Source organism: Neoarius graeffei, chromosome 25 (genome assembly GCF_027579695.1).
Source record: "Neoarius graeffei isolate fNeoGra1 chromosome 25, fNeoGra1.pri, whole genome shotgun sequence".
Taxonomy (NCBI): Eukaryota; Metazoa; Chordata; class Actinopteri; order Siluriformes; family Ariidae; genus Neoarius; species Neoarius graeffei.
This window is the reverse complement of record NC_083593.1, coordinates 6,740,924-6,768,088: the sequence shown is the minus strand read 5'-3', so window position 1 is coordinate 6,768,088 and position 27,165 is coordinate 6,740,924. Positions and strand designations below refer to the sequence as shown.

The following is a 27,165-nucleotide window of genomic DNA, read 5'->3' as shown; positions in this document are numbered from 1 at the left end:
GTGGTCTTGAATTTCCTCCATTTGTACACAATCTATCTGACTGTGGATTGGTGGAGTCCAAACTCTTTAGAGATGGTTTTGGAACCTTTTCCAGCCTGATGAGCGTCAGCAACGCTTTTTCTGAGGTCCTCAGAAATCTCCTTTGTTCGTGCCATGATACACTTCCACAAACATGTATTGAGAAGATCAGGCTTGTTCTTTAAATAAAACAGGGCGCCCACTCACACCTGATTGTCATCCCATTGATTGAAATCACCTGACTAATTTCATCTTCAAATTAACTGCTAATCCACATTATGGTTATAATCCACATACTTTTGCCCCTCACATATGTAATATTGGATCATTTTCCTCAATAATAAGCGACCAAGTATAATATTTTTGTTTCATTTGTTTAACTGGGTTCTCTTTGTCTACTTTTAGGACTTGTGTGAAAATCTGATGTTTGAGGTCATATTTATGCAGGAATATAGAAAATTCTAAAGGTTTCACAAACTTTCAAGCACCACTGCGTAATACACTACTAAATATTTTACATCCCTCCCTAATCTCAGGTTATATACGTAGCTATGAAAAGAACAACCACAAGCCAGTGTGTTTCTAAAGCATGTTATTTAAAATCTTTAGATATTTACATTGTTTAACAGACTGGTCAAAATTGTAAGAACAGAGTACGTGAAACTGTTCTGATGAAATCTCTTTGAAACAGACATATACATAATGACTACAGTATTGAAGAAAAAAGGACTTAACACTTTAATAGCTACAGAACATCAACCAAATGAAGCACTGTACAAATATAAAAAGCCAGAATAGTTCTATGTACACAGAACCCACTGCTTCCCTCATCACGATCTGTACACAATGGATTCCTTTTGTTTCGGTGTTGGTGTGTGTGGGGATGCCCCGCTGTTCACACAGATTACACTGATACAGATACATAAAGACATATATACACACACGCACACACAACGTGTAAGCGCATTCGCATGTGTGTGAGCACACATCTGAATCGCCAAGAGGCTACGGTGAAGGTAGCGAAAAAGGTACACCAGAATATTACTATATTTCCAAATACAGAACATTTAAATAAAAATGAGTAAATAAAAGGTTCTTTCTTATGGAAAAAAAATGTGTTTATATAAAAACTATTGTTACTGGCACAAAATAGAACGTGCTCTGATTTCTTTACAAGTGGAAACTTCTTGCTTGATCGTTGGTTCGTGCCATTTCTAGAACGCGATCCCTTTTAAAAACATGTCGTTTGCATTTACACGTACACAAAGGTTTCTATGTGCAACTCTCCGACAAAATCGGAGCTTCTGAAAGAGACAGGAGGGAGAAAGAGAGACTTCACCTCATGCAAATGTATGAACAATTAAATAATTACGAAAAAGAGCATGTAGTTTTGTACAAGTCCAAGCTCCGAGGCTGGTTAAGAGGCGCAGGTGGCACCTGAGGTGGGTGGGGCTAAGGAACAGGGTTGTGGTGCAGCACTGGCACTTGGTGGATCTGGGCAGTGGGTTTAGTCAGCAGCTCCCCCTGCTGGATGGGGCTGCACAAGATGCTGCTCGCACCTTCTTCATCTTCGTCTTCTTCTTTTGGCTGCTTGCTCGCAAATTCAGTGATGCTGAAGACGAACTGCAGGCAGCCGAGCTTGACGTGGCTGCCGTGGTGGAGGAGCGCTGTGCCCTCCCAGCCTGCACCACTGCCCCCTATCAGACTGGAGCCGCTCGCCTTGCAGCCACACGGGTGGAGGTGTGAATCTTCGGCTTGGCTGCTCATCACCCCGCTAACGCTGCCATTCTCCTCATCCTTCTCCTCTTCCTGCTTCCTCTTTTTACAGCGACCTGGACGGGAAAACCAAGCAAAGCACAAATTATAACAAAGGCCTGGGCCTAAAATGAAAAAGGTCACAACTGAGGAAAATGCGACTTAAAAAATAAATCACATTTCATGATGTTGAGTGATGAGCAGTGAGGACTTACGGATGATGCTCTGCACTTTGGACACCAAGCCACTGGATGGACTTGGCCCTGTTTTCTCCGAGAAGTCACAGGAGTACAGCACATTGTCCACCGTCGTCCCGTGCTCGCTGTAGTTTAGCAACTCGTACTGCTTTGTATTCTAAAAAGCACAGAGATGCACATGTTCAAAAAACAAACAAACAAAAAACCATCACTTACAGCCTGGAACAAAGGAATATGAAAGTGAAGCATTTGCATCCTTTACCTCGTCATAAAATATGCAGGCGTGCTTTCCCGATACGTAATTACAATGGCCGTAGTTCATAAGGCACACGTCCATGTCAGCACCTAAGGAGACCATGATGACAAAAACGCTCGGGTTACGCTGTACACATCAACATTAGAGCGCGCTAGAAGCGAGACTTACCAGTTCCGATGTAAAGGCTTCTGTAGCACATGTTGACTGCTGCTCCCTTCCCGGATAGAGGATAAAACGTCGCTCTGGCCTGTACATCCTTATTTTGAGCTGAGAGAAGACATGCAATGAGTGCTTAATTCATTTCAATATAACCCATATGTCATGCGATCGGTGTTATAATTACTTAAACATATGCAAAAAAAAAAAAGAGTCGAGGGGGAGGAGTAGAAACTACGGTACCTTCAGCACGCCGGCTTCGCTGCGTGACGGAAGGAACAGCAGTTAACTTTGAATCGCTCTGCACAGGAAGTGCTTTTGGTTCGAAGAGTTGCTGGATCCGCTGCCACGCCAGGAGTTTGATGAACCGCTCATCTAATGTGTTCAGTTCGATCTCTGTAAGACAAAAATACGTTGCACTGAAAAAAAGTGTGTCGAAACGAAAGCCACCATTTTAGGTTCCAGCTGCTGCTTGGCACCACACTCACCTCCAGTTCCCTTCATCATACTCCTTAAGCAGCTGGACAAGTCTCCCAGATTTAACAGGTCGGACCCATTGCCTTGTGTCGCTGCATCCTCACTGAATTTCCCATCTGCTGAGAAAAAAAAAAAAAAAAAACAGAGGGGTTAGTAGAAAGGTTTCTGCTATTGGACAGAAAAATCAGTTTAATGAAATGCAGTTCTGGGACTCACCAGAGGAGGGCACTGAAGACACCTGGCAGCTTGCACCGGTATCTGGCGCATGAGACGGTGGCAACCTTGGGGAAGCCCTTTGAGCGTGAGGAGGGTTGGGCTCCGATTTAACACAAGCAGAAGGAAGGGATTCTGTAGCAGCACAGCGCTTTAAGTCTTCAGTCTTTATGAGCGCAGGGCCGGCGTGATTAGGTAGGGCCAGGATCGAGGGAGCATGTGAACGGGGTGCGTTTGAGTCCTCAGGGGCGGTGGAACACGCCTGCCCGAGTTTTCCGTTGGTGTGGGCCGGCCGTTCTACAGGACCGTTGCTGGTGCCACAGTTCTGACAGGGTTTTTCAGTGCAGGAGCTGCACACTCTGTGCTCCTCCGAGTTAAGGCTGAGGGATTCTGGTGTTTTCCCCAAGGCTGTCGTGCCCGTGCTGTGGGAAGAATGCAAATTCAGGGAGCCGGGGTCCTTAATGTCCGTTTTTTCTGCCTGTGAAGGGTCGCGCAGCGAGGACGACATCTGCTTGGCAGACAAATGGCGCATGATGCTACACTGGAGCGAGATCACGTCCCTGAGCCACTGCAGAAACGAGACAGGGTCAAAAGTGAACCACCAAAACTAACTTTTATTGCATGTTTGGATTCCTTTTTGGCTGGGCTAACTACAAGTTCCAGAGATCATTAATAAGGAGGCCTGAGGACATTTCTCAAAAATATGCCATGATGATTTTTTTTTTTTCCTTCTTCAGGAGATCCAGTACCTGTTGTTGCTCTTCACTGCTGCTTAAATGGTTGGACAGCGAGGTTTCAGAAGCACCCGAGCAGATGAGCTCACCGTCCCGGATTCCAGCAGGCAGCATCATCGTCGGTGGGTTCTGGTACTGTGACTTGATGGCATCTGGGACCTTCAGGAAAAATCGAGTCTGCTTTGAGTTACGACAGACACTGAAACCAGTTCAAACGATTCAAACTCTTGTGCAGTTCAGATTTACTGAGCGAGGCCTGACCTTGACCGTTCTCTTGGCGTGACTGTGTGGTGCTCTTCGTGTCGGAGGGTGTTGACGGTGTATTCGCTGCAGGAAGTCCACTTTCACAGCATGCTGGGATATGCGGTCCTGAAACCGGTCAAACAGCTGGCAGCGGTTGCTAAGAGTCAGGTTGCGCTGGTTCAGCTGAAATTAAGCAGATCAGAGAGATTAAGGGCGTATTCACACCTACGTTGTTTGGTCCGGACCAAACGAACCAAATTTCCCTTGGTCCGGACCTTCTGGGTTGGTCTGAATACAAACCACCGAACTCTGGTCCGGACCAAACGAGCGGACCGAGACCGAGCTGCAAGGTCGGACTCGGTCCGGACCAAAGGAACTCTGGTGCGGACCTTTCGGAGGTGTGAAAGCAGACCGGACCTAATCCGACAGTTTTGCTTTTTTGTACCTCGGGAGCTTCCGTCGTTTGTCGAGCATTATGGGAAACAGAGTCCTGACACTCCACCGCAAAGCGGAAACACTGTTTCGGTTGTCAAGGGAACCTTACAACAGTCGTTCAGTCATTCAGACCAGTGGGAGGCTAGACTACAGAGTACAAAAAACGAGTAGGGGGCAAACGTGGGCCGAGGAAGAAACGCGTACCCTTGTGGATATATGGGCAGATGTCCACATATCTGAGCTTTTGGAGAGAACACACAAAAATGCCGACGTGTTTGCTGTATTTGGTGAGAAAATGAAGGAGAAGGGGTTCACGCGCTCCCCAGAACAATGTCGGCTAAAAGTGAAGAAACTCCGTCAGACCTACATTAAAATCAGGGACATTCTTTCAAAAAGTGGCGGTACTAGCGACTTGCGTGAAGAGCCAGAACTGTCACAACATGATGTGCGCTCATCAGCGCTATCCTCCGTGACTACTTTTGAACTTAACGCTTTGTGCGCCGTGTCGTCTCTGACCAATAGCTGAACGACCTCAGGGCGCGTGGCTTTGTTGACAGATTTTGGTCCGCTTACTAAAATGTACAGTGTGAAAGCGAACCGCACCAAAATGAAAAAAAAAACAAAAACATTTGGTTCGGACCAAAGCAAGTGAACTATCGAACTATCCTGGTCTGAATACACCCTAAAACTAGATGTCTTGATTTGGTTCGGTTCGACAAATTAAGCAGAGCTAGACCAGAGGTGTAGAACGAATCATTTTAATTCTCAAGCTTCCTCAATTTAAAAAAAAAAAAAAAAAAAAAAAACACAATCTACTGTTTTAGAACGAAGTAAACTTACCACCAAGTGCTCAATATGATTGGGACACATCCATCTCCCTGTGGGCATGGCTGTAAGCGGAGGGTCCAGGCAGTCCATGTGGAATAAAAGGGGGCAATAATCGCACTGGATCAACGGAGCCAGCCTACAGCTCCTGCAACACCACCATCATCTTGAATAAACTGGTATTAGTTTTCATAAAACTCTGCAGTTAATGCAGCATGCAAAAACACTTCCTCTTTCTACGTCTACATGCTTCATTCGAATTCAAATTCCATCTGACTTAAATGTCCCAGGAGATACAGAGTCATCCAACTGCGTTTAAGCAGGAACAGAGTCTAGAGTGTGTTTTCTCCCTCGTTTTGGGTGTCGTACAGTTTTCCATGCAATTATAGCCTATAGTTATGATCGCCACAAAGCAATTTGAGGTAATGAGGCTTCGAAAAGTAACAAAATGATGCACTAAAAAATCAAGACCATTTCTTTCCAAATTAAGGTAGAGTGAGACGGGTACCTGCTGCAGGTGTAGCACACTTTGACTGGCAGTGGGACGAGTCCGTAGTGGTCCAGCTCGTGTTGCAGCCGTTTCACGTTCTTTCCCGTCGTCTCCTCTTTCCTCCTCTTTTTACTGGTTCCTGAAAAGACGGTGAAATGATGTGTGTTTAAAGGAGGAGGAGGAGACTGCATAACTAATATCATGGCATAGATACGTGTACAGGTTGTTCTGTTTACTGAGATTATACACAGCGCGTTGTTAATTCATCACCCCAGTTGGATGGAATGGTACATTTTATAGCAATGCATATTATTAGTATCAGACCTAATTAATAATAATCAAGTCCAACGTGTACGTTTTGTCATCGTATCGTTACATATACAGTCACAGAACAGTCACCAAACAGTGCGTTCCTGTTATTACTTATGTTATAGCAGCTATAAACAAACAAACAAACAAACGTCTCCTCACCAGAAATGGATCTCTACTTTCTAAAACAAACAGGACACGCGTCCTACCCGGAAGTGCGGTAGTGCAGGTGAGGTCATTGGGTAGCTGGAACTGCGTGGGGTTCCTCTGCATGGCGGCGGCGATCAGCAAGTCAAAGGGCCTCTTGAGTGTCGACGGACCGCTCTCAGGCTCGGAGCCCTGCGCCTCGTCCTCCACGTCCAACAGGTCCTCCTCTACGTCGTTGTGCTCCGAGGGTGTGGGTGTGTCCGTGGAGGAGGCGTTGGAGGTGGGCGTGGCCGGACGGCTGCTCGGTCTCCTTTCCAGGAGCCGCACCTGAGCCACGGCGGCCCTCAAGCCTGTTCCAGTAACAGTGGGATCCAGACGGAGGGTGCCCAGGTCCAGCTCGGCGGCGGGGGACGGCGTCTGCTTGGCCTGCATGAGGCCGTTGATCTGCTCCTTCTTCTGCTCTCGCTTCTGCAAAGACAAAACGCAAAGTAAATCCTGGTGCTCTGCAAGTCACTTCATTTCGTTTAACTCGTGTCGATTTCAATATTTTTATTAAAGTCAGATTTATATTAGAAACTACATTCCGCGTCCAAAAATTAAATAAATAAAATTATTAGATGTTTGGATCCTATTCCATTTCCATCTTGTGGGTCTTTCCTATAAAATGGAAATATACTTGTGCACTGGCTTCCAGTAAGCTACAGAATTGACTTTAAAGTATTGCTGCTGGTGTACAAATCTCTAAATGGTACAGGGCCCAATTACCTCTCTGATATGTTGCAGCGGCCTAACCCAATCAGATCTACCAGATCGCAGCAGAAAAATTTACTATTAAAACCAGTTGTTAAAAAGTGTGGTGAAGCAGCTTTTAGCTACTATGCAGTACATCTATGGAACCAACTGCCAGAGGACATCAAAAATGCTCCTGCTGTTGGCAGCTTCAAATCTAGGTTAAAGACCAAGCTGTTTTCAGATGCTTTCTGTTAAATAATTAATATTTTTACATTTTTTATAATCTTTACTTTCTCTGCATGTTTTAAATTTACTTTAATTTTATTCTATTTTATTCCGCTGGTTTCTTTTTCTCCTTTTTTCTTTTTGGCATTTTATCATTTTATTTCTACTATTGTTTAATTCATATTATTTCCTTTTAATTCTTTTAATTAATTGTTTTAGAATAAAAATAAAATAATTTTATGTAATTTTATTTCTCTATTGTTTACGGTTTTTGCTTCTGTAAAGCACATTGAACTGCCATTGTGTATGAAATGTGCTATATAAATAAACTTGCCTTGCTAATAATTGAAACAAACATTTTGTACGTTTTAAAACCGCAGCTTAGGTTTTTGCTGGTGGAAAAAAAGAGACAGACATCGATGAGATACTTGAAGTGAACTGAACATGAGGGTTAAGCTGAAAATCCCCGACTTGAGCCTCACCTTCTTACGAACAGAGCAGCGATGGCACATCCAGTCTCCAGGGGGGAGCATTTCCCTGCTCAACGGCGGGTTACTGTGGGAAAGATTTAACACGGAAATTAAAACTCCAGACAGTTCACTCAGGTTAAACACACACACAGTAACTGGTTTGGTAAATAGGGCAACAGTAATTCATCATAATAATAGGGCATTTGAGATTCTTTTCTGCACAATCTTTAAAAAAAAAAAAAAATCAGTAATGGACACAGTGGGTATTGCAGTATACTTTAGAAGTGAATCTAAAGAGTCAACACAAAGCTGTCAACCGGGCCAAACAAGACCTTCTGAGGCATACACGGTCACTTGATGCAGAAAGCAAACTCATGTGAGCATTAACCCAACAACCCTGCCATATTAAAACCACCTGGTTTATGTTGGCAGGCTCAGGTTTAGATGCGGCCAGCATGCACGCACGCGCGCGCAGTTTTTGTAGAGCGTGTGTTTAGACAAAACGATCTCTCACTTCCCCATCCTTCCAAGGATACATCAATACTCAGCTTTGTATGCACAGGAAGAGCAGGTTGTGCTCCAAGAAAGGGGCCCTCTGTTTTCTAATCCTCAGGCCGTATCTGGAATGCCAACAGCACAGGTTTCCTATACTCATCTACCGCTGAAAGCCTTTTTGTGTGTGCGTGTGTTACAGGATATTGTGATTAACAGGACAGCAAAGACTTAACCAGATCATCTCTGGAGATCAACTCAACAGGAGAAGATGCCAAGATCAAACATCTCTGAAGGGTAACTTGATCTCTTTTCTGTTACAGTGGGTCTACTTGTAAGCACCATCTTTAACATGCACGCCACACTGAAACCAAAACAACAGCCGGGCGTTACGCTCAGCTCGGTTCATTCGAATACGAATCGGCAGGAAGTCTCCTCTGACGGTCAGCTCCATCTACGCTGGATATTTGAATGTGGGACAGATAAGACCCGAGCTTCATGACACGGAGGTGAGGCTGTAGGCGGTTTATAGCCAGCGTGGGCACCGGGCCAAGCGTGCACAGTGTACACTGCATAGATTCAATAGTGAACCTCTCTCAAAGCCAAATGATTTCATTTCAGCTCACTTACAAGCGAGAAAGAAAAAAAAAAAAAAATACTACCAAGTAATGAATTCGATTCCAATTCACCTTGGAATGCTTTCTGCAAACGAGTCGTCGTTAATGCAACCGAGCCGAACTGCGCGTGCAGCTGTAACAGATCTAAAGTTGCTTTAGTGCTCTTGGGAGAGCATCTGGCTGTTTCTCCAATAAGGTAGTCATGGCGGAAAAACCACAAATCCCCCCCCCCCCCCCCCAAAAAAAACCACCCTCTTCTCTCTTTGTCCCCCTGATCTGGTAATGCTATAACACACGCTAAAGCCAGAACATTCGGCAGCCCTGCACGCTGCAGAGTGCATAGTTAATGATTATTTATGGAGTACAGCTAGACAAGGCATGAGCTCATGGATATATAGACAAATTCACTCCATTAGTGAACAAGAGCCTTTTTTTTTTTTTAAAAGTATAAACAAGTCACTCATCTCACCGTTATAAACTGACAGAGGGGAAAGTAAATAAACAACAACAACAACAAAAAAACCCTACCAATATTACGATCTTGTATGGTACAAACCAACAATCGGAAAGGGAGACTTCTTTACATTCTGCTCAACATCTGTCAGACTACTGGTATCCAATAACCACGTAATAACCCTTCTCCTCACGGCCTGGCCTTCAGTACAAACAAACCAGCCTCGCGTTTGGCTTTGTTAAACAGTTTATATCAACAGAAACGATCAAACATGGGGACCATATGATTGGCCAGCGCTGAATAAATACTTTGTGCACGCCTTACTAAAAAGTGTGCACAGGAAAGGAAAGAATAATGGTTTATACATCTCAGAACACCACGGTTTTGCTTCTGCATGTTCAGATTTGATCGCATTTATTCCCATGTACTGTACCTCGGAGACTCCCGTTTCCCCGCTTGCTAAGCTGCGAGTCCAGATTCTTTGCATTCACTTGCGCTAACGTCTGCTATTTCCCGGTTGCCGCTCTATAAACATTTACATAAAGGAACAAACTGTCAGAGACGTACTCTACGGCCTAATCAGTGAGGATTAAAAGTTAAACAATATTTAAAAAAAATAATAATTATAATAAATCTACAGACCACTGAAACATCCCTCATGTCGATAAAAGGGCACTAATAAATCAAACTCAGGTATCGAATTCACTTCCTGGGTGTAAGGATGTTCGTATGCAACCTTGCGTTCTGCAGCTCAATTCAATGCCACATGAAGGCACAGCGTTAGTTAGTGTGCGAGACCACAAGACCCTATTCATACTTGGTGGTAATAAGCATGCATTAAAGACAGCGAGTCTAAGTTTCATTTAATTACGGGCGGAAACTCCAACGCTATCTTTCGACTTATCTTTACTGATCATGACTTTTGATCCAAACGAACTATCTTCCTTCTTTCTCCAGCTGTTCGCAGGACTTTTTTTTTCTTGCTCTTGTTAATCAAATAACTGCGCCCAAAACTCATGACTTAAGTTTAATGTCAAGCCCGAACTTTTTACTCTGTTAAAGGAGCAGCACTTCTGCAGTGACGAACTGGATGCCTTTACATTTTACTGCTGCACGTACACTCGTAACTACACTCAGCAAGGAGACAGACTGAGCATAGACAGAAAAAAAAAAAAATTATGATTAGTATGGCTTACTTCTTAGATTTAAGTAACTTTAAAATTGAGCAGCTATGAAAAATACAGTTGGTCACTGGATGCTGTGCAATACGGGTACAGGGACAGGTTATGGTCTCTCACTTTCTGTACGACGTCAGCGTGTAGCGACGGAGAACAGCAGTACAGTGCATCGTCATTGTGGTTTCCTCCTTAACTGGAGTGATAACACTCACAATAAAATGTGCCAATACATGAAGAAGCAGATTCTTGACCCAGACTGTGCACATTTTAGTGTTTTTCTGACTCTTAATCAGCTGAAATGAACGAACCCTGGTGCGTTCCTGCGCCACCCGGGCAGATAATGTGTTCTGGCTGCAGAGCAAAACAAGCAGTACGAGAACACATGAGCAAGGACCTTAATTTTTTTTTTGTCGATACAAGTTGCTAGACTGAAGCACGCACCACAAACTGAGTGAATGCAGTTTGTAAACTGAATACGGTTTGTTCTGGATATTTGGACAGATGAACAAAAAGAACGCTCGTTTATCGAGCGGTGAATCTATTCTCCGTGTTCAAGTGACATGCGATTACACTTCGAGATGGTTTGTTTACTGTATATCTGGAAGTTTTATGAGCACATTACAAATGTGGAGTGTGCAGAGGCGGCGGCACAAAGCTTTGGATGGGGGCGTGACACGTCACATGCCTTTGGCCCGCCAAACCTAGAGGGCTCCGGGGGCATGCCCGCCAGGGGAAATTTTAACCCTCTAAAATGCCATTTCCTGCATTTTGGAGACAAATTTTAGTGGAGCAAAGCTAAGTTTAATGCCTCTCTTAGAGTACATGTATTTTTTTTTCTATATGAAGCAGAACCAATGATACTATAACGTAATTACATCTACTTAGTATTGTTGACAGGATACTACCGTGGGTTGCTGTCGATACGCATCATAATGAAACGAAACTTCACACGGTGCTAGCTTTGGAAAACTTGAAGAAACACGTAATAATACCGAAAAACCGATCACATCTCTCGGCAATCCTGTTTCGACCGAGGAATAAGCCCGTGAAAGTAATAGCCCCGATCCTTCAAGGATCCTGTCAGCTCCCGGGAAATCCAACTAACTGGTAATGACTAGCCTGGGAAATCCCATGCTGCTTTGCACAATCGTTCCGATCTGAAAAGACAGCATGGAAACTATGGTCTAAAGGCTCGCCTGAGTTAGGGAGCCAATCAGAGAGTGGGGAGGGGTGGAAAGACGGTGACGCGTACTACTCGACAAACGGAAGCTTGTAGTTTATTTGGGACTGTTTACGGATCACATTTAACATGGCGGCGAGCGATACGAACCAAACTAACCAAACCAGCTTCTCTCATATTTGTCTTGCACAAACGGCAGTAATCGTTCGGTGCCATTGTTTTCCTATTTTTGTTTTGCCTTCTCTTTCTCTTTCCTTCTCTTCTTCGTCGCTCTAACTACGTCACCGGGTACAACTGCCATGATTGGCCATGGGCTACGTATACGCCAAATGATAGACATTCGCAACGTCCAATAAACGGCCGTTGACAATCGTAAACCACACCTCCCCTACAATAGGCGGATTCCAGACCATATTTTACTTGTGATATGGTCTGGTGTTAACCAGACTAGGTAATGACCAGTCGTGACCCCAGATCGGGTGCGAATGAAATTTTTTTTTTCCCCGTTTGTTGCATATTTTTCAAATCAAAACTTTGCGATATTGGTGTACTGAAGCATGTATGAATGACATACGGGGCTGTATCGGTAAATTGGAAAAACTTTACATCCCCGTAGTTTTCTCATGGATTCCCCCCAGGTGCTCTGCTGTGGACTTTGCAAACTGACAAATAGGTACGAAAGAGATGCTGATAAGAAGGTATGATCTCCAGATCCTGACTTGAGGACCTGTAACGTGAAGTATTTTAAAGTTCTGGCAGCCATTTTAGTAGTTAGTTGTTTTTTTTTTGGTGTAACAAGGGGAATGAGAGGAGAGGAGAGGAGAGGAGAGAAGAGGTGAGGTGTGTATATAGGGTGATGTACCAGCACTGCAGGTGGAAGGCGGCGGGGCAGTGATCGCAGCAAAGCAGGTCGCCTCCTTCTCGGCAGCTGTCGCAAGTGTCGTGGTTAGTCGCGCGCCCTGCTCTCCTGCTGCTCCTCTCCAATTTCCGGCTCCGCTTCTCGCCTTCTTCCGACTTCGGGGGCGCGAGCAAGGTCTGGATTTGCTAAGTAGCACACAAGCAAACACCACTAATTATTATTATTTTTAAAAAGCCTTCATTGTGGTATAAAAATAGAATTTCCAATCCGGGCCGGCACATTTGCTTTACTTCTCTTTTCGTTGAATATAAGCTTGTATATATATTTTTTTTCTGAAGTGAAGCACTAATTAGACAAGATATTAGTAATACCTTCATGCTAACTACTAACACAACACGCGTCATACTTGTGTATATATACACACACACAAACAAAATGTAAATATATATAGACTATATAAAAACATATACACATAATGGCGTCCACCTCCTTGGCTTGAGTCGGGACGTGTCAGCCATTGTTGGGCCCAGAAACCCCTAGCCTAGCCTCCTAGCCTAGCCTCAACTCAATAACATCCGTTACTTTTCCTGAAGCGCTCTATATGAGCGAACAAACTTGTGTAAGAACTCCAAGCCTGTATCTCTATCAAGAGTTGCCATATTTGCCTGAGCAAGGTTAGCCGGCTGGAAGACAAGCTACTGTGCTTCCGAGCTCCACAAGCTAACCAGAGAAATACCGGAGCATCCAAACCCGGTAAAACCACGTCAAGCTCGAGCGCCAGACCGTGCAAGTTCTCGCACACGCAGTGGAAAGCCGTATTCAGCCGCTCACCTCCATAAGGCCGCCGGAGGTGTCCAGATCATACACTATAGTCGGGGTCTCCATTTTATCCCACATTCACCCAGTTGAGCTTAGCAGTCAGATCGGCTAAGGCTAAGCTATTCCAGCTAGCCAATTCTAAGGATCCTCTGTGTGTCTGTAAAGAGAGGGTTCAGGTCCTGTAACCTTTGCAGACAAAATAACGTCTTGAATCTTTATATAATCCCCCAAAAAACGAAAAAAACAACGAGTTTCCTTTCAGAGAAACACACCCGGCGTGTAAACAATCCTCTGCTGGGGGTTGAGTTCAATCAAATATTCCTCTGTTCGTTCCAATGTTATGCTAGCTGATTATTTAGCCATCTGAAATAGCAGCGAGGCTAACAGTTTTCGAACGTCCCAAATGAACCAAAAAAACAACCGTTGGTTTCCAGAACGCAGTAATTTCCAAGTAAACAGACGTGTTTGCTCTTTCACAGCGAGAAAAACAGCTGTCTCGGTGTCAAGCACCAGAAGCCAGTTTGTAGAAATAAATCCGCAAGCCGCAGTGTTTGGCCTAGCTGAGGCCTAGCCTGGGTATCGCCTGTTCCTCCTTCTCCGATCGTAGCGAGCACAGATGCAGGATAAAGATGCCAAATCGCCCCCGTCCATGATGCGACAAACAAAACATCAGCTCCGAGCAACAAAACACAGCTTGAGGTGCAAACCAAAGCTTTTAAAACGCCCGTTTACTCCACGAAAGCGTCCCGGATAACGGCGGAGATCATTGTTGTCATGAATAAACGGTGTTGCATCCAAACTCGACAACACTGATGCTCGCGCGTTATTTTTTTCCACCCACCCGTATTACGACGAAACGACAACCTTTGTTCGCTTTGATTGGCTGGTGCCATCCAGGCTTCTGCTCTTTTACTGGTTAACGTTTCATTCATACCGCCAAGCCACCAATCGGTCTGTGCAAACCACCAGCCAATCCTGTAAAGAGAGGCGGGATCTCTTTGAATACAGGTGGGGTAAAAATAATGCCCGTTCGCCACATCCTCTGCACAGAGTTGGCGCAAATTGGCGTAGGATTGCTTCTGCGCATGCGCGGAACGAGTTCTGGGCATGCGCCTTGCTTTCCTTCGCGGAGCCAGCCATCTTTGCGAAGGCTCGGTGATGGTGTTTTTTGTTGTTGTTTGTTTGCATTTCCGTTTTACTGACTATAAATGCGCAGTTCGTCTCGCTGTGATGAGGATTATTAGCTTTACTGGGGAGTTTGTCGATCGCGGTGTGAATTTGATATTTCTACGCCTGGTGTAGGTTTTACGGCGCCGTTGCGCCTTTGTGCTCCTGCTCCGCTGTACTGTAATATTTCCCTGTCCTCTCATTGGCTGATTCAGCCGCAAGCACGAACCAATGAGGCGCTTGGAACGAATTCAATCATAGTTTACTGTCGTTACCCGAGAGAGAGAGAGAGAGACCCACGTGTCTCTCCTTGATGAATACAGATAGAAAGGTGGAATTGAAAGAAATAGTATCTTTTATTGAAAAAGGATAATAGATATGGTCATATCATAAATTTGTCAGTTATTTATGTATATTTTTATACGTTATTTATTCAGAAATGTAAAAGCAGTCCTTCATTGCATACAGAATGAACCTAAAATATTGAATGGATTTTTCTGGTCAACTTCATTTCATTTGTTAATATTAGTGCTGTCAAGCAATTAAAATATTTAATCGCGATTAATGTCGCGACTGTCATAGTTAACTCGCGATTAATCGCAATTTAATCGCACATTTTTGTCACATGAAAAACCATTGTAATTCTCTTATCAGCATAAAAAAGTGAATGGGCTTGCTTTGTACCAATGTTTTTTTTTTATTTTATTGCAGAGCATAACACGTCTTGTAACAGCCACTGACATCCATAACTTCCATATTAGATGAGAAAACCAAGGGATGAAAAATAAAGTGCATATCACTGTGAAAATAATTTTTTTTTTATTTTACTCTTCATTAGTTTCTTTTGAAGAGACGTATTTGCCATAAAAGAAGAAAAAAACAGATAACAAAAATAAAAACATTCATCATACGTTCAAAAATGTTCATCATAGTGTGGCACTGTATTATCTAATTCTCACTGCTTATAACTCTACACCTCCCCGGTGGAGATGAGCTGGGAAACTGAAGACTGAAGGAACAGTATTGAAAAGTATTTTTCCAGTCTCACCTGTGAAAGGTAATCCCATGTGATCTCGTTTGGACGGTAAACCTGTTGGTACAGTTAAACGCAGCACATGAATGAGGCATCTTTATTCTCGGCTACTGTCTAGACGCTACACCAGAGACGGTTGAAGAATCTCCACTTTGCCCCATCCAATATGGCGGCGAGGATGTTTATATGTCTATGCCTTTCTCCATCACTCACACGTACTCTTATTGAAGCAGCGCGCGACAAGCCTCAACAGGAACTACGGGTGACTCGCAGGGCCAAATTAGAATTTGCGTTAACGGCACTATTTTTTTTTAATCGCGTTAAATTGAGATCGCGTTAACGCGTTATTATCGCGTTAACTTTGACAGCACTAGTTAATATACATCCATTCATCCGTTTCAGGCCTGCAACACATTCCAAAAAAAGTTGGGACGGGGCAATTTAGGGCCAATAACGAGTTAAACAATTAAATAATGATGTGATTTGAAACAGTAATCATGATTTGGGACAAAATCAGTATCCTGGAAAGGCTGACTCTTTTCCACCAAATCAGTTCCAGGGCTGGTGCTGGTTCACAACTCGTTCAACTTGCAAGCCAGCTGAGAACCAGTTTGCTTTTCCATAGCTCATGGTGCTAAGGGGAGCCACGTTATTACGTCGCTGTATACGTCAGTTACGTCGCTGCGTTTGCATAAACCTTGGCGCGAATATCGAAGCAACAACAACACGGAGAAGAAGAAGAAGAAGCAGCAGCAACAACAACAATAATGGATGATTTCGCGTTTGTACAGCTGCTGCTTCTCGGCGCTTAAAAATGGTGACCTTTCGCGGTCTTGCGATTGTTGTTGGTCTTAACAACTCCGCCCCCCAGCTGACGTAAGCAGTTCTTTCCTATGGCCCAGCAAAGAGTTGGTGCTAGCCTGGAACCGGTTTTTCTGGCCCCAGAGCCAGTTCTTTGTCAGTGGAAACAGAAAACCCAGTTCCAAACTAAGCACTGGCCCCGAACCAGCCCTGGAACTGCTTTGGTGGAAAAGGGGCATTTGTGGAGCAAAAGTGGGCTGAGCATCTCCAGTTTGCCAACAAATGCATAAGAAAATTATTGAGATGTCTAAAAACAATGTGACAGATCTGAATGGATTTGGATATTTCATCCTCTACGGTGCAGAATACATCATTAAATGATTCAAGGAATCTGGAGCAATTTTGGTGCGTAAAGTGCAAGGGCGCAAGCCTAAGCTGAACACCTGTGATCTCCAATCCCTCAGACGGCACCGCACCAAGAACCATCATTCATCTATCGCGGATATAACCACATGGGCTCGGGATTACTTTGTTAAGCACTACGATATGGAGTTACATCTACAAACGCCAGTTAAAACTTTACTGTGTAAAAAGGAAGCCTTATGTTAACTGTGTCTAAAAGCGCCGTCGACTTCTCTGGATTCGGAGGCGTCTGGGATGGACCATCACACAGTAGAAATGTGTATTGTGGTCAGACAAATCAGTATTCCAGGTCTTGTTTTGGAAGAAGTGGACGCCGTGTGCTCTGGACCAAAAACGAAAAGGAGCATCCAGACTGTTACCAGGAACAAGTCCAAAAGCCAGAGCATGTCATGGTATGGGGTTGTGTCAGTGGCCTTGGCAAAGCTAACTTGCCTTCAAGACGACATCTTTTCCAGGGAGGTTTTAACAAGACAATGCAAAACCACATTCTGCACACAATACAAAGGCGTGGCTGTGGAAGAAAAGGGTGTGTCCTCTCTGTCCCCGAGAGAGAATGTGTCATGAATTTCATCTCATTCATCTCATTATCTCTAGCCGCTTTATCCTTCTACAGGGTCGCAGGCAAGCTGGAGCCTATCCCAGCTGACTACGGGCGAAAGGCGGGGTACACCCTGGACAAGTCGCCAGGTCATCACAGGGCTGACACATAGACACAGACAACCATTCACACTCACATTCACACCTACGGTCAATTTAGAGTCACCAGTTAACCTAACCTGCATGTCTTTGGACTGTGGGGGAAACCGGAGCACCCGGAGGAAACCCACGCGGACACGGGGAGAACATGCAAACTCCACACAGAAAGGCCCTCACCGACCCCGGGGCTCGAACCCAGGACCTTCTTGCTGTGAGGCGACAGCGCTAACCACTACACCACCGTGCCGCCCTGTCATGAATTTTTAAACAAAAAATATGACAATGGCGACCCAGTACTGTTGCACACCTTAAGACCTGTTTGCAAGAAGAATGGGATAAAATAACACCTGAAACACTTCATCACTTGGCGTCTTCAGTCCCCAAACATCTTAAGTGTTGTAAAAAGGAATGACAACATTATAAAGTCGTAAATGCTTTACTGTCCCAACTATTTTTGAAATGTGTTGCAAGAATCAAAATTGAAATGTTTATTTTGACAAAACAATAAAATTCATGAGGCAAAACATCAAATAATGTGCTGTGGTATTGTTTTGAGTGCAATACAGGTTAAAAATTATTTACAAATCATCATTTTCAGTGTTAGTTTTCTCAAATCAGAAAAAGGGGTGTCTGACTTTTATACCTAGTTCAGTGCAGCCTGGTCTGTCTTTCTCCTGTAATATGGGCTGTATAAGGCTCTGCCTCCTTTGGGGTAACAGGTGATAACAAAGACCAAAAAACCGCCAATGATATTCTGGTCGATAAATGAGTCAACTCTTCGATGATGTGCCAAACGTCTCAGATATTGATAAAAGACTCAAAGAGTCATCTCGTTCATGAACCACACAGAGAGATGAAGCAATAGTATTGGATGGCACACAAACAAGTTGACCCTTTGAATGGATTCTTTTCGATGAGTGCTGAAAAAGTTAATGCTGGCGAAAACAGAAAGGTATCAGCATGAAGTTTTTCAGCAGTTTGCGCTACAGTAGCGACAGTGGGATTGGACCGTATGGGCTAGCCTTTGTGTCCCGTGTGAATCAATCAATCAATGAGCCTTCGACACCCATGACCCTGTCGCCGGTTCACCTTTGCATCCTTGGACCACTTTTGTTTGGTACTAACCACTGCGTACCAGGAACACCCCACATGATGTGCCATTTTGGAGATGCTCAGACCCAGTCATCTCACCATCATAATTTGTTAAAGTCACTCAGATCCTTACGTTTGCCCATTTTTCCTGCTTCCAACACATCAACTTCAAGAACTGACTGTTCTCTTGTTGCCTAATATATCGCACCCATTGACAGGTGCCATTGTAATGAGATAATCAATCAATGTTATTCACTTAACCGGTCAGTGGTCAAAATGTTATGGCTGATCGGTGAAAGATGATTTAGTATTGTTGCTACACGTACGTGCGTCATTTAGGAAATCATTTTTAATACACCTAGTCATTTTTGCAACTCGTGCTTTTCTTGAGATACCTACCAGTAGTATGCTTTTCTGTTCACAACTGTGGTAAAGAGTAGTGATTTGGGTTACCATTGACTTCCTGTCAGCTCCAACCAGTCTGGCCATGCTCCTCCTCCTCTCGTCGATGAGGTGTGACCACTCACACACCTGATTCCTGGATTCCCCTCCTCCACCATTCATGTTGTGTGTGGATGGATAAGAGATCAGCACTCAAGTATCAGTTTTTTATTGCACATGGTGGTGTTTTTCTAAATTAAGCCTTCAATTCTCGGTCTATTCCAAACAGGACACCAATTACCTTGGTTTTGAATATTCACTTTATTTACAAAGAGTTTAGGAAAGAAAACCCCCATGCAGATATTCATCAGCGCCGATGTAGTAAATAGACCAAGTCATGGCATTATTAACACAGGAATATGAACATAAATAACACTGAGCACTCATTCGACCTCGAGTCTAAAGCGTCTTCCGTCTTGTGGGTTTCTTGAAATCGCTGTTATTGTTCATTATTGTGTTTATACACACATTTGCAGCTCACTAAAAAAAATGATGTCATTTTTGCTGAAGCGCTACAAAAATAACATTGTGTTGTCCACCATCTTTCCAGCGTCATCTGGAGAAAAATAGACTGTACAAGAGCTTGACGGGAGGAGGAAGCGGGGGAAAAAAAAGGGACAAGCTTTCGGAGAGGAGATGTGGAGAACGTTGCTGAACAGTCTCTAAACAGCCACCTCATAATGTCTAGGCTCCTGCAAACACACACAAGGACTTTTTGGACCAACGGTGAGTGTTAGCGCAGAGAAGTGTATGATACTGCTGTATATTTATAAAACAATGGCACCACGTGTCTTGCCAGAAGGTTCTTCCATCAGGACGCCTCACCTGGTTGCTTTTCTGATGGTGCAGCCACAGTCACACACACTCACTCTCTCTCACACACACACACACACAGCTGTTAGTTATCATGGAAGGCCAGCCGGGGCTGATGGGACGGGTGGTGTAGGAGCCGGATGCGTATACAGCCAACGAGAAAAGCATGTAGATGTAGAGAGTAAAAAGACATCATGAGAACTTCTCAGCAGTTCTCATAGCTCAGGAGTTCAGAAGCTATCTCTTCTTTTATGGTTTAAGTGTATCAGTGTGTTATTAACTCCCACTTTCCCAGCACGAGCTTAAATTCAGAGTCATTTCTACATTGTTCCAGAAGGATATTTAAGAGTTATTCCACAAAATCGAGTCGTACGTGAGCTGATCGCGGCTATCAGCTATGCATGACGACATTGAGTGGAATAACTGTTATATCCACATTCACTAGATTTTGAGAAACGGAGCATTTTTGTTTTTTTGCAAATTCGATAAATAATAACTTTCTACAAAACGTCCGACAAAATCATTTCTGCTTAGATGAACTTCTTAAAAACCTATCGACGGCTGCACAAACTGACTTTAGTGTTTTGTTTTTTTGTAGAAAGTGCCATCTTGCTGTCGTGCCGAGGTATAAAACAGCTTTAGACATTCATTCATTTCATTCCTTCCTTGGACATTTCAGTTCTGTGATTTTCAAACTTCTTTGAGCTTTTGGACCAGTCTAAAAACATTCAACAAATTTTAATAACGCTTAAAGATGAATATTGTAAACAAACTGACGAAATGACAGGAGCAATTTGTGGAAAATGCGATAATAATTCTTGAAAAATAAAAAATGATACATTCTTACCATAAAATACTTTCATTCCATATTTTTTGTTGCTTTTTTTTTGTATTTGTGTTTTTGTTTTCGAGTAGTTTTTATTTCGGTTCAGCAACACGCACCGCCATTTTGCTTTTCTCTACTCACGGTATATGAGCTGATAGCCTAGTAGTAGAGCAGCCAATCAGAGTGCACGATTGCTCATATCCAGTGAATGTGGATAGCATAATACTGTATTTAGCTGCTTTAACCGAACGTGACATTCTGCATGCACACAAATTGAAATGTAACTATAAATGGACAGAAAGTACAATATGTTGTGCATAAATAAATCAGGGCTTTGAACCGGTTCAAGGAACGAAAACGAAAACCGGGAACTTTTTCTATTTCACATGGAACAGAAACGAAACCAGAAACTTTATTATTTTTTATGTTCCGGAACAGAAACGCTTATTAAAAATAATGGTAACCGGTTAATACCGGTTTTTATTTCGTTCCTCAAAGTTTCTGTAGCCTACAAATAAAGTCATTCTTCTCCTGCGCAAGTTTCTATGACCCGCTGGGGTTCACTTCCTGTGTGACGTTCGCTGACTGAATGGAGAGAGTGGGAAGGTGGACTGCTGTCACATCTCCACGTGATAATAAGTGAGTAAGTGCATTACTGAGTGTCTGAGCAAAGAAGAGCCTGAACGTTGCAACCTCCCTATTGGCTGTTTGTAAAAATGTATCAATTGTTGCCCTTCCCACGGGAATCATCGCGGGCTCGAGAGACGAGAACTGACGAGTTAGTTCGTTGGTAGCAGAACAAAATGTCTGGACACAAATCGGGTTTTCAGAAAAGGAAAGAAAATAAACGGAGGGTCGAAAATACAAAAAAGGAGGCAGAAAATGCAAAACGAGTTTTAAGGTAGGACAAATGGTTACTTTTCTGAGGCAGCCCGCCGTGGCTGCAGGCTTTCAGTTGTGTCATTGAATGGTTACTTTTCTGAGGCAGCCTGCCGTGGCTGCCTGCAGGCTTATTTATTATAGCCCATTTAGTTAAAATAGTTGACATAAAATGTTTATAGTTATAGTTATGTGATGGTTGTCCTGATTTAGACTGGTGGTTTTTTTTTTTTTTGGGGGGGGGTTGCGCGATGTTGCACCCGGGTCCAGATTAGGGCAGAACCGGCCCTGGCTACATTTCAGGTGTAGTTTGTTTTATGAATGTATGTACTTGCATAGATGTGTACTTGGTCTTCCAATATGGCGCCTAACAAAATCTCGCGGCGCGGTGACGTCATGCGGTAGCCCTCTATAGGGCCTGACTAGCCTTTGGTAACACACTAAACAAATTATCTTTTCATTTTTGGCACTTTTTCTGTTTGTGTAGGTGGGAAGACGTACTGAGAATCCAAATCGCCAACATTTGAAATAATAATTGTTTTGAATTATTTCTTGTCTTATTTAATGAAGGTTGTAATAGAATTAGCCTACATTCGGCTTAAGCTGGATGAAACAGAGACATAATTTTATAGCCATTTGTTAAACAGCTAACAGGGAACGTAATTAACCGTTCCGGGAACGAAATTTTTTTGTTCTAACCAGTTCGGGAACGTCTATTTAATGGTGGAACCCAAAACCGGAAACGTTAAAATTCCGTTTCTGTTCGGAACGAACCAATAGGAAAAAAATTCTGGTTCAAAGCCCTGAAATAAATAATACAAGTTTTGATCAATTGCTGTGGTATAAGAGGAATAAAACACTTCGGGTTGCGGTCACACCCTGTCGTTGGGATTTGCTGGGTTTCTGTTGCAGTTTAACGCAAACTAGAATGCGATAAAACACAATTGCGAATGGTGTTATGCGATTAAAGCTGGGTTGTTTTCTCGTGATAGTCACTCTAATTAAACATAGCGACAAATTTCAAAGACCTGATAAGTGTAGACGTGGTGATTTCATTTCATGTGACTTAAATGCAAAAAAAAGGCGTTTCCATTTCAATTTTCGAATCATTCTGAAAATGTGAGCATCCAAACTTTTTTTTGAAGTTCCATTACTCATTATTTCAAATTGCGCATCTAGCAGGTTAATGGAAACCCACCTACTGATTACTTTCTAGAACAGCGCACCCCGTCATGCTTTAATCCTCACAACATGAGTGATATGAATCAGTTCTGCTTCTGCATGGCTCAGAGAGGTGGACAAAGAACCCAACTTCATTACTTAAGTCAAAGTACAGATCCCACTGGTCAAATGTTATTCCGATACAAGTGAAAGTTGTCCAGTCAAATTTTTACTTAAGTTAAAGTACTGAAGTAATTGCTTTTAAAAATACTTAAGTATTAAAAGTACATTTTCTGTCAACACATCATTGTATTATTGCCACAACGCTTACAAAACCTAACGCCGTTACCAAAGACAGAAATATGAATTCACAAAATGAACGCATGCCGTGCCATCATTGTGGTTGAACGTTAAGCTAGCTAGTCAGCGAAACTCCACCTGACATGCTAGCAAACTCTTTTCAAACTCAAAATCATATTGGGTAGCTAATGCTACTAGCAAAGAAAGATTTCTACATTCTGTTTATTTGGCAAGATGATGCTAAAACATATTTCTGAAAGGACTTCAGATAAGTTAACATTATTCATCTTAGCGTAACTCTGTTTTAACATGCGAAATAACAGTGTCCAAGTTAACTAGCTATGTATAAACAAGGCGATGGCAACTTGGCGGGCAAATCCACAGTAAGTCATTTGACTAACCAGACTGCACAGCTATTGCAACATTATCGCTAGCTCTAAAAGCACAGACAACTTCGTTGCAAGCTTTCTCTTGGAATAAAACATTTACAGACCTCAATATGCTTCTGCAGGTTGGATGGCGAGTTTTTGTAGGCTGTGATGTGGTTCGTTTTCGGCAAAGAAAGCAAACATTTAAAACGAAATGAATCTTTAATCCTTTCAGAAAACCGAAACATGGGTTCATAGGCCATGAGTGCGTGCGTTCTCCAGAAGAACCGCCTCCTTCCATTCTGCCATCAACTGATCGTGTTCAAATAACGCTGCTGAGAAATCACTGAACTTGATTTCATACAGTCTTTGGAAGAGACGTGACCCTAGTGATTACTGATCGGCTGTCTCAGTGTCACCTGCGAAAAAACCAATCACGTTTTAGAAAAGAAAAGAAAAGAAAAAACATCCACTTTCAGAGCTGCTTCATAATAACGAGTAACGAGGACCTTGATAGAAATGTAGTGGAGTGAAAAGTACGATTTTGCCTTTCAAATGTAGTAAAGTTAAAGTCATAAGTTTCCAAAAAAAAATTAATATTCAAGTAAAGTACAGATACTCAAAAAGTGTACTTAAGTACAGTACTCAAGTAAATGTACTTCGTTACTGTCCACCTCTGATGGCTCACACTACTTTAATACACACGCACATCACATCATTTCAGTGATCAGGCCAGGAATCGGAAATGAATGGAAAGGAAAGCAGGAACTGATCCAAACTCATTCCCAGTGGTGTGAAATGGATACATGACAGTGTTAGTCAGGATGTAGGGAATGAAATGGACGTGGTTAAACAGTGAACACTGTGTACATACGAGAATGAGTCAAATTAAACCCTATTTTAAACCTGATTGTTTCACTTGGTATTGTTTATTATAATGCATGTCCCTAAAATGTTATCATGTTTCTAAGTGAGCTTTGTGCACATGTTCAATCTTCACCTCAAACAAACAAAAAACAAAAATTCAAATATAGTATCTGGCACTCTTAAAGTGCCATTCCACCATTGGATGTATTCTTTGGCATAAAATACAGTATATTTTGACAACATATATAAATGGTATCACTAGATAGAGAAATCTTTTAGCTTCAAAATGATATCTCATCTCATTACCTCTAGCCGCTTTATCCTTCTACAGGGTCGCAGGCAAGCTGGAGCCTATCCCAGCTGACTACGGGCGAAAGGCGGGGTACACCCTGGACAAGTCGCCAGGTCATCACAGGGCTGACACATAGACACAGACAACCATTCACACTCACATTCACACCTACGCTCAATTTAGAGTCACCAGTTAACCTAACCTGCATGTCTTTGGACTGTGGGGGAAACCGGAGCACCTGGAGGAAACCCACACGGACACGGGGAGAACATGCAAACTCTGCACAGAAAGGCCCTCGCCGGCCACGGGGCTCGAACCCGGACCTTCTTGCTGTGAGGTGACAGCGCTAACCACTACACCACCGTGCCGCCCTCAAACTGATATATCAAACATAATTTTTTGACAACGACAAGTATATTAATTTTGCGACCAAAGTCACCTACCCTTTTAATTTCCGCGCGTGATGTCATCGGCAGGTTCCCCTTCTTGTGTACCACGTGACGTGTGACGTGGCACATATCATCAGCAATGGCGGATAGAACGCGATAAAAATAATACCAATAAATCTAGCTAATACCAATAAATCTAGCTAACTGAAAGATTAACTCAAAATTTTTCGCAATTTTTTTGGCCCCCATATACGAGGAGAGATGACTCTCTCACTTTGGGGGTTTCCTGGTCTAAAAATAGACCGACACGTGGTACACAAGAAGGGGAACCTGCCGATGACATCACGTTTCACTACCGCGCGGAAATTAAAAGGGTAGGTGACTTTGGTCGCAAAATTAATATACTTGTCGTTGTCAAAAAATTATGTTTGATATATCATTTTGAAGCTAAAAGATTTCTCTGTCTAGTCATGTTGTCATAAAATATATTGTATTTTATGCCAAAGAATACATCCAATGGTGGAATGGCACTTAAAGGTTTTCATTTGACTCATCACTTCATGGCGTATTTGCTTCTCAGCTCTGATCTTACTTAATACGTAATAAATGAATCCAAGAGCTGATGATGGTTTACTGCAGTGAGTCCAGCTGGCTTTATTACGCCACACGTGATGACAGCAGGATCTGTTTAATGCTTTACACACCAATCAGTCCAGGTAGATACAGTCTGTTTCCGAGAACAGGCTCTCAACGAGGACCTTGACAAAGATCTTGGACATTTGGGCCATACAGTGTGTGAATTTCACCAAAACAGATCCATGTGGTCGAATGGTAACACTTTAGATTAAGGTTCCTTTAAGTGATGTTATGTAACACAAACAAACCAAGAACTTCATGAATGCACCATAAGTGACATTAAAGCTGTACTGCCTTTCAGATTTTTCAAGTGGAGGTCATGAAAAGAATTTCCCTGACACCCAATTTATTTTTGTTTCGTGGACCAAAAGCTACTGAATTCGAATTCCAGACTTCCAATTTTATTAGTTTTTTTAATAGAACAATTAATGAATTTATCTCCACGTGGCCCTAAATTCTCCGCTATTTTTTCCTGCTTCACCATAACCCAATTCAAGATACTACATCATTGCATCACGTGTGGGCTGTCCCCGTTCGCGCAAGGCATTGTGGGATACAAATTTGAAACAGGAGAGAAAAATGGAGGATGTGAGTGTGCGAATGAAACGTGAAAGAGAGACTACAGTAACGGAAAGAAAGCGAGAAGAAAAGATATTATATTATATACGAAGGAAAGGAAACACAGGACCAAACTAATAAATATCGGTGATCAGTGAGCACCTCGGTGTGATCAGCTGTTCGTTTAGCGACAGAATGATGGAACTGTCAGTGCACGCTCAAAGGTAAACCTGCACATGTGCACACACACGCACACCCACATGGACTTCCTCTGTCTGCTTGACGCGAACGATTTCATGCACATTATTTGCTTTAATCCCCTCAAATTAAATAACTTCCCAGCCACAGAAGGACCTGATATTTTGTGAGCTATTACAGGAATAATCACAATGACCAAATTTCAGCGGGAACTAAATTTCACAGATTTTATGAAATCGAAAGGCCGTCTCACTTTAATGAGTGTTTTTTTTTTTAAATAATGATAAATCAAATAAGTCATTGATCAATACCATCAATGAGTAAAATAAAAGTGGGAACAAGTTCACAAGTTCTGATATCAGGAATTTATCAAAATTTAGCAACATAAATGTCATTCAGTTTTTATTCTTTTATCTGGGCTTATAGTCGGTGTATCAGACGCTTGCTAGCCGTGCTGTGAAAACTGTGCATGCAGACGCTCATCTAAATTTCCAGATCTGTCATTGCTTAACTCTTGAATATTTTCTATTGTGAAGTTTATAATCTCTGCTTTCCAAGGAAATGTATCTGGTTAAGATCTGTTCAGTACTTTGGGAGTAACGTCAGGTTGAAGACGGCACAACAGAGTAAAAACTCTGTTCACGTGACGTTGGGAAACTGCCAGTGCTTTTCTTTTTGAGTCACAGGAAAGCGGTCAGGCTCTCTCTCTCTCTCTCTCTCTCTCTTCTGATCGGTTTCCCATTGGATTACTCGTGAATATCAATCAGATAACTTTATAGGGACGTTCTCTCGCCCTCACTGTTTCTGATGAAGGATTCAGCAAAATTTTCCGTCGGCTAGTTTTGACGTTATGATTCACAGGAGACTTTGAAGTGAGTTTTCATACCTTTACCTACTTATTTATTCAAATCAAACCGATTCCTGTAAATAAATAACCATTTTAG

At 42.8% G+C, this 27,165-nt stretch overlaps 1 protein-coding gene across 2 annotated transcripts; it reads right to left on the bottom strand.

Moving 5' to 3' along the window:
• Nucleotides 1–732: 732 nt before the first annotated feature.
• phf12a (PHD finger protein 12a) lies at nucleotides 733–14,117 on the bottom strand. Of its 2 annotated transcripts, none has more exons than XM_060908136.1 (15): nucleotides 13,294–14,117; nucleotides 12,466–12,647; nucleotides 7,695–7,767; nucleotides 6,318–6,723; nucleotides 5,818–5,938; nucleotides 5,325–5,457; nucleotides 4,068–4,232; nucleotides 3,822–3,965; nucleotides 3,076–3,640; nucleotides 2,871–2,978; nucleotides 2,626–2,778; nucleotides 2,395–2,493; nucleotides 2,233–2,315; nucleotides 1,989–2,127; nucleotides 733–1,850 (listed from the first exon to the last, which is right to left on the bottom strand). In XM_060908136.1, exons 1-15 carry the CDS (start codon nucleotides 13,357–13,359, stop codon nucleotides 1,471–1,473), a joined length of 2,817 nt encoding a protein of 938 aa, XP_060764119.1. In that variant the 5' UTR covers nucleotides 13,360–14,117; the 3' UTR covers nucleotides 733–1,470. The 2 variants fall into 2 exon arrangements, with proteins under 2 accessions (XP_060764119.1, XP_060764120.1); XM_060908137.1 differs by having other exon boundaries at nucleotides 2,871–2,975.
• Between the last annotated feature and the right edge of the window lie 13,048 nt (nucleotides 14,118–27,165).

Bases quoted from the DNA above. Each gene is read 5' to 3' on its own strand.
- phf12a (XM_060908136.1), bottom strand. From the start codon at position 13,359: ATGTGGGATAAAATGGAGACCCCGACTATAGTGTATGATCTGGACACC. The intron at 7,768-12,465 runs GTACATCACCCT...TCTTTCCCACAG, and splicing joins GCCTTCCACCTGCAGTGCTG to TAACCCGCCGTTGAGCAGGG. The intron at 2,128-2,232 runs GTAAAGGATGCA...TGTGCTTTTTAG, and splicing joins CCTGCATATTTTATGACGAG to AATACAAAGCAGTACGAGTT.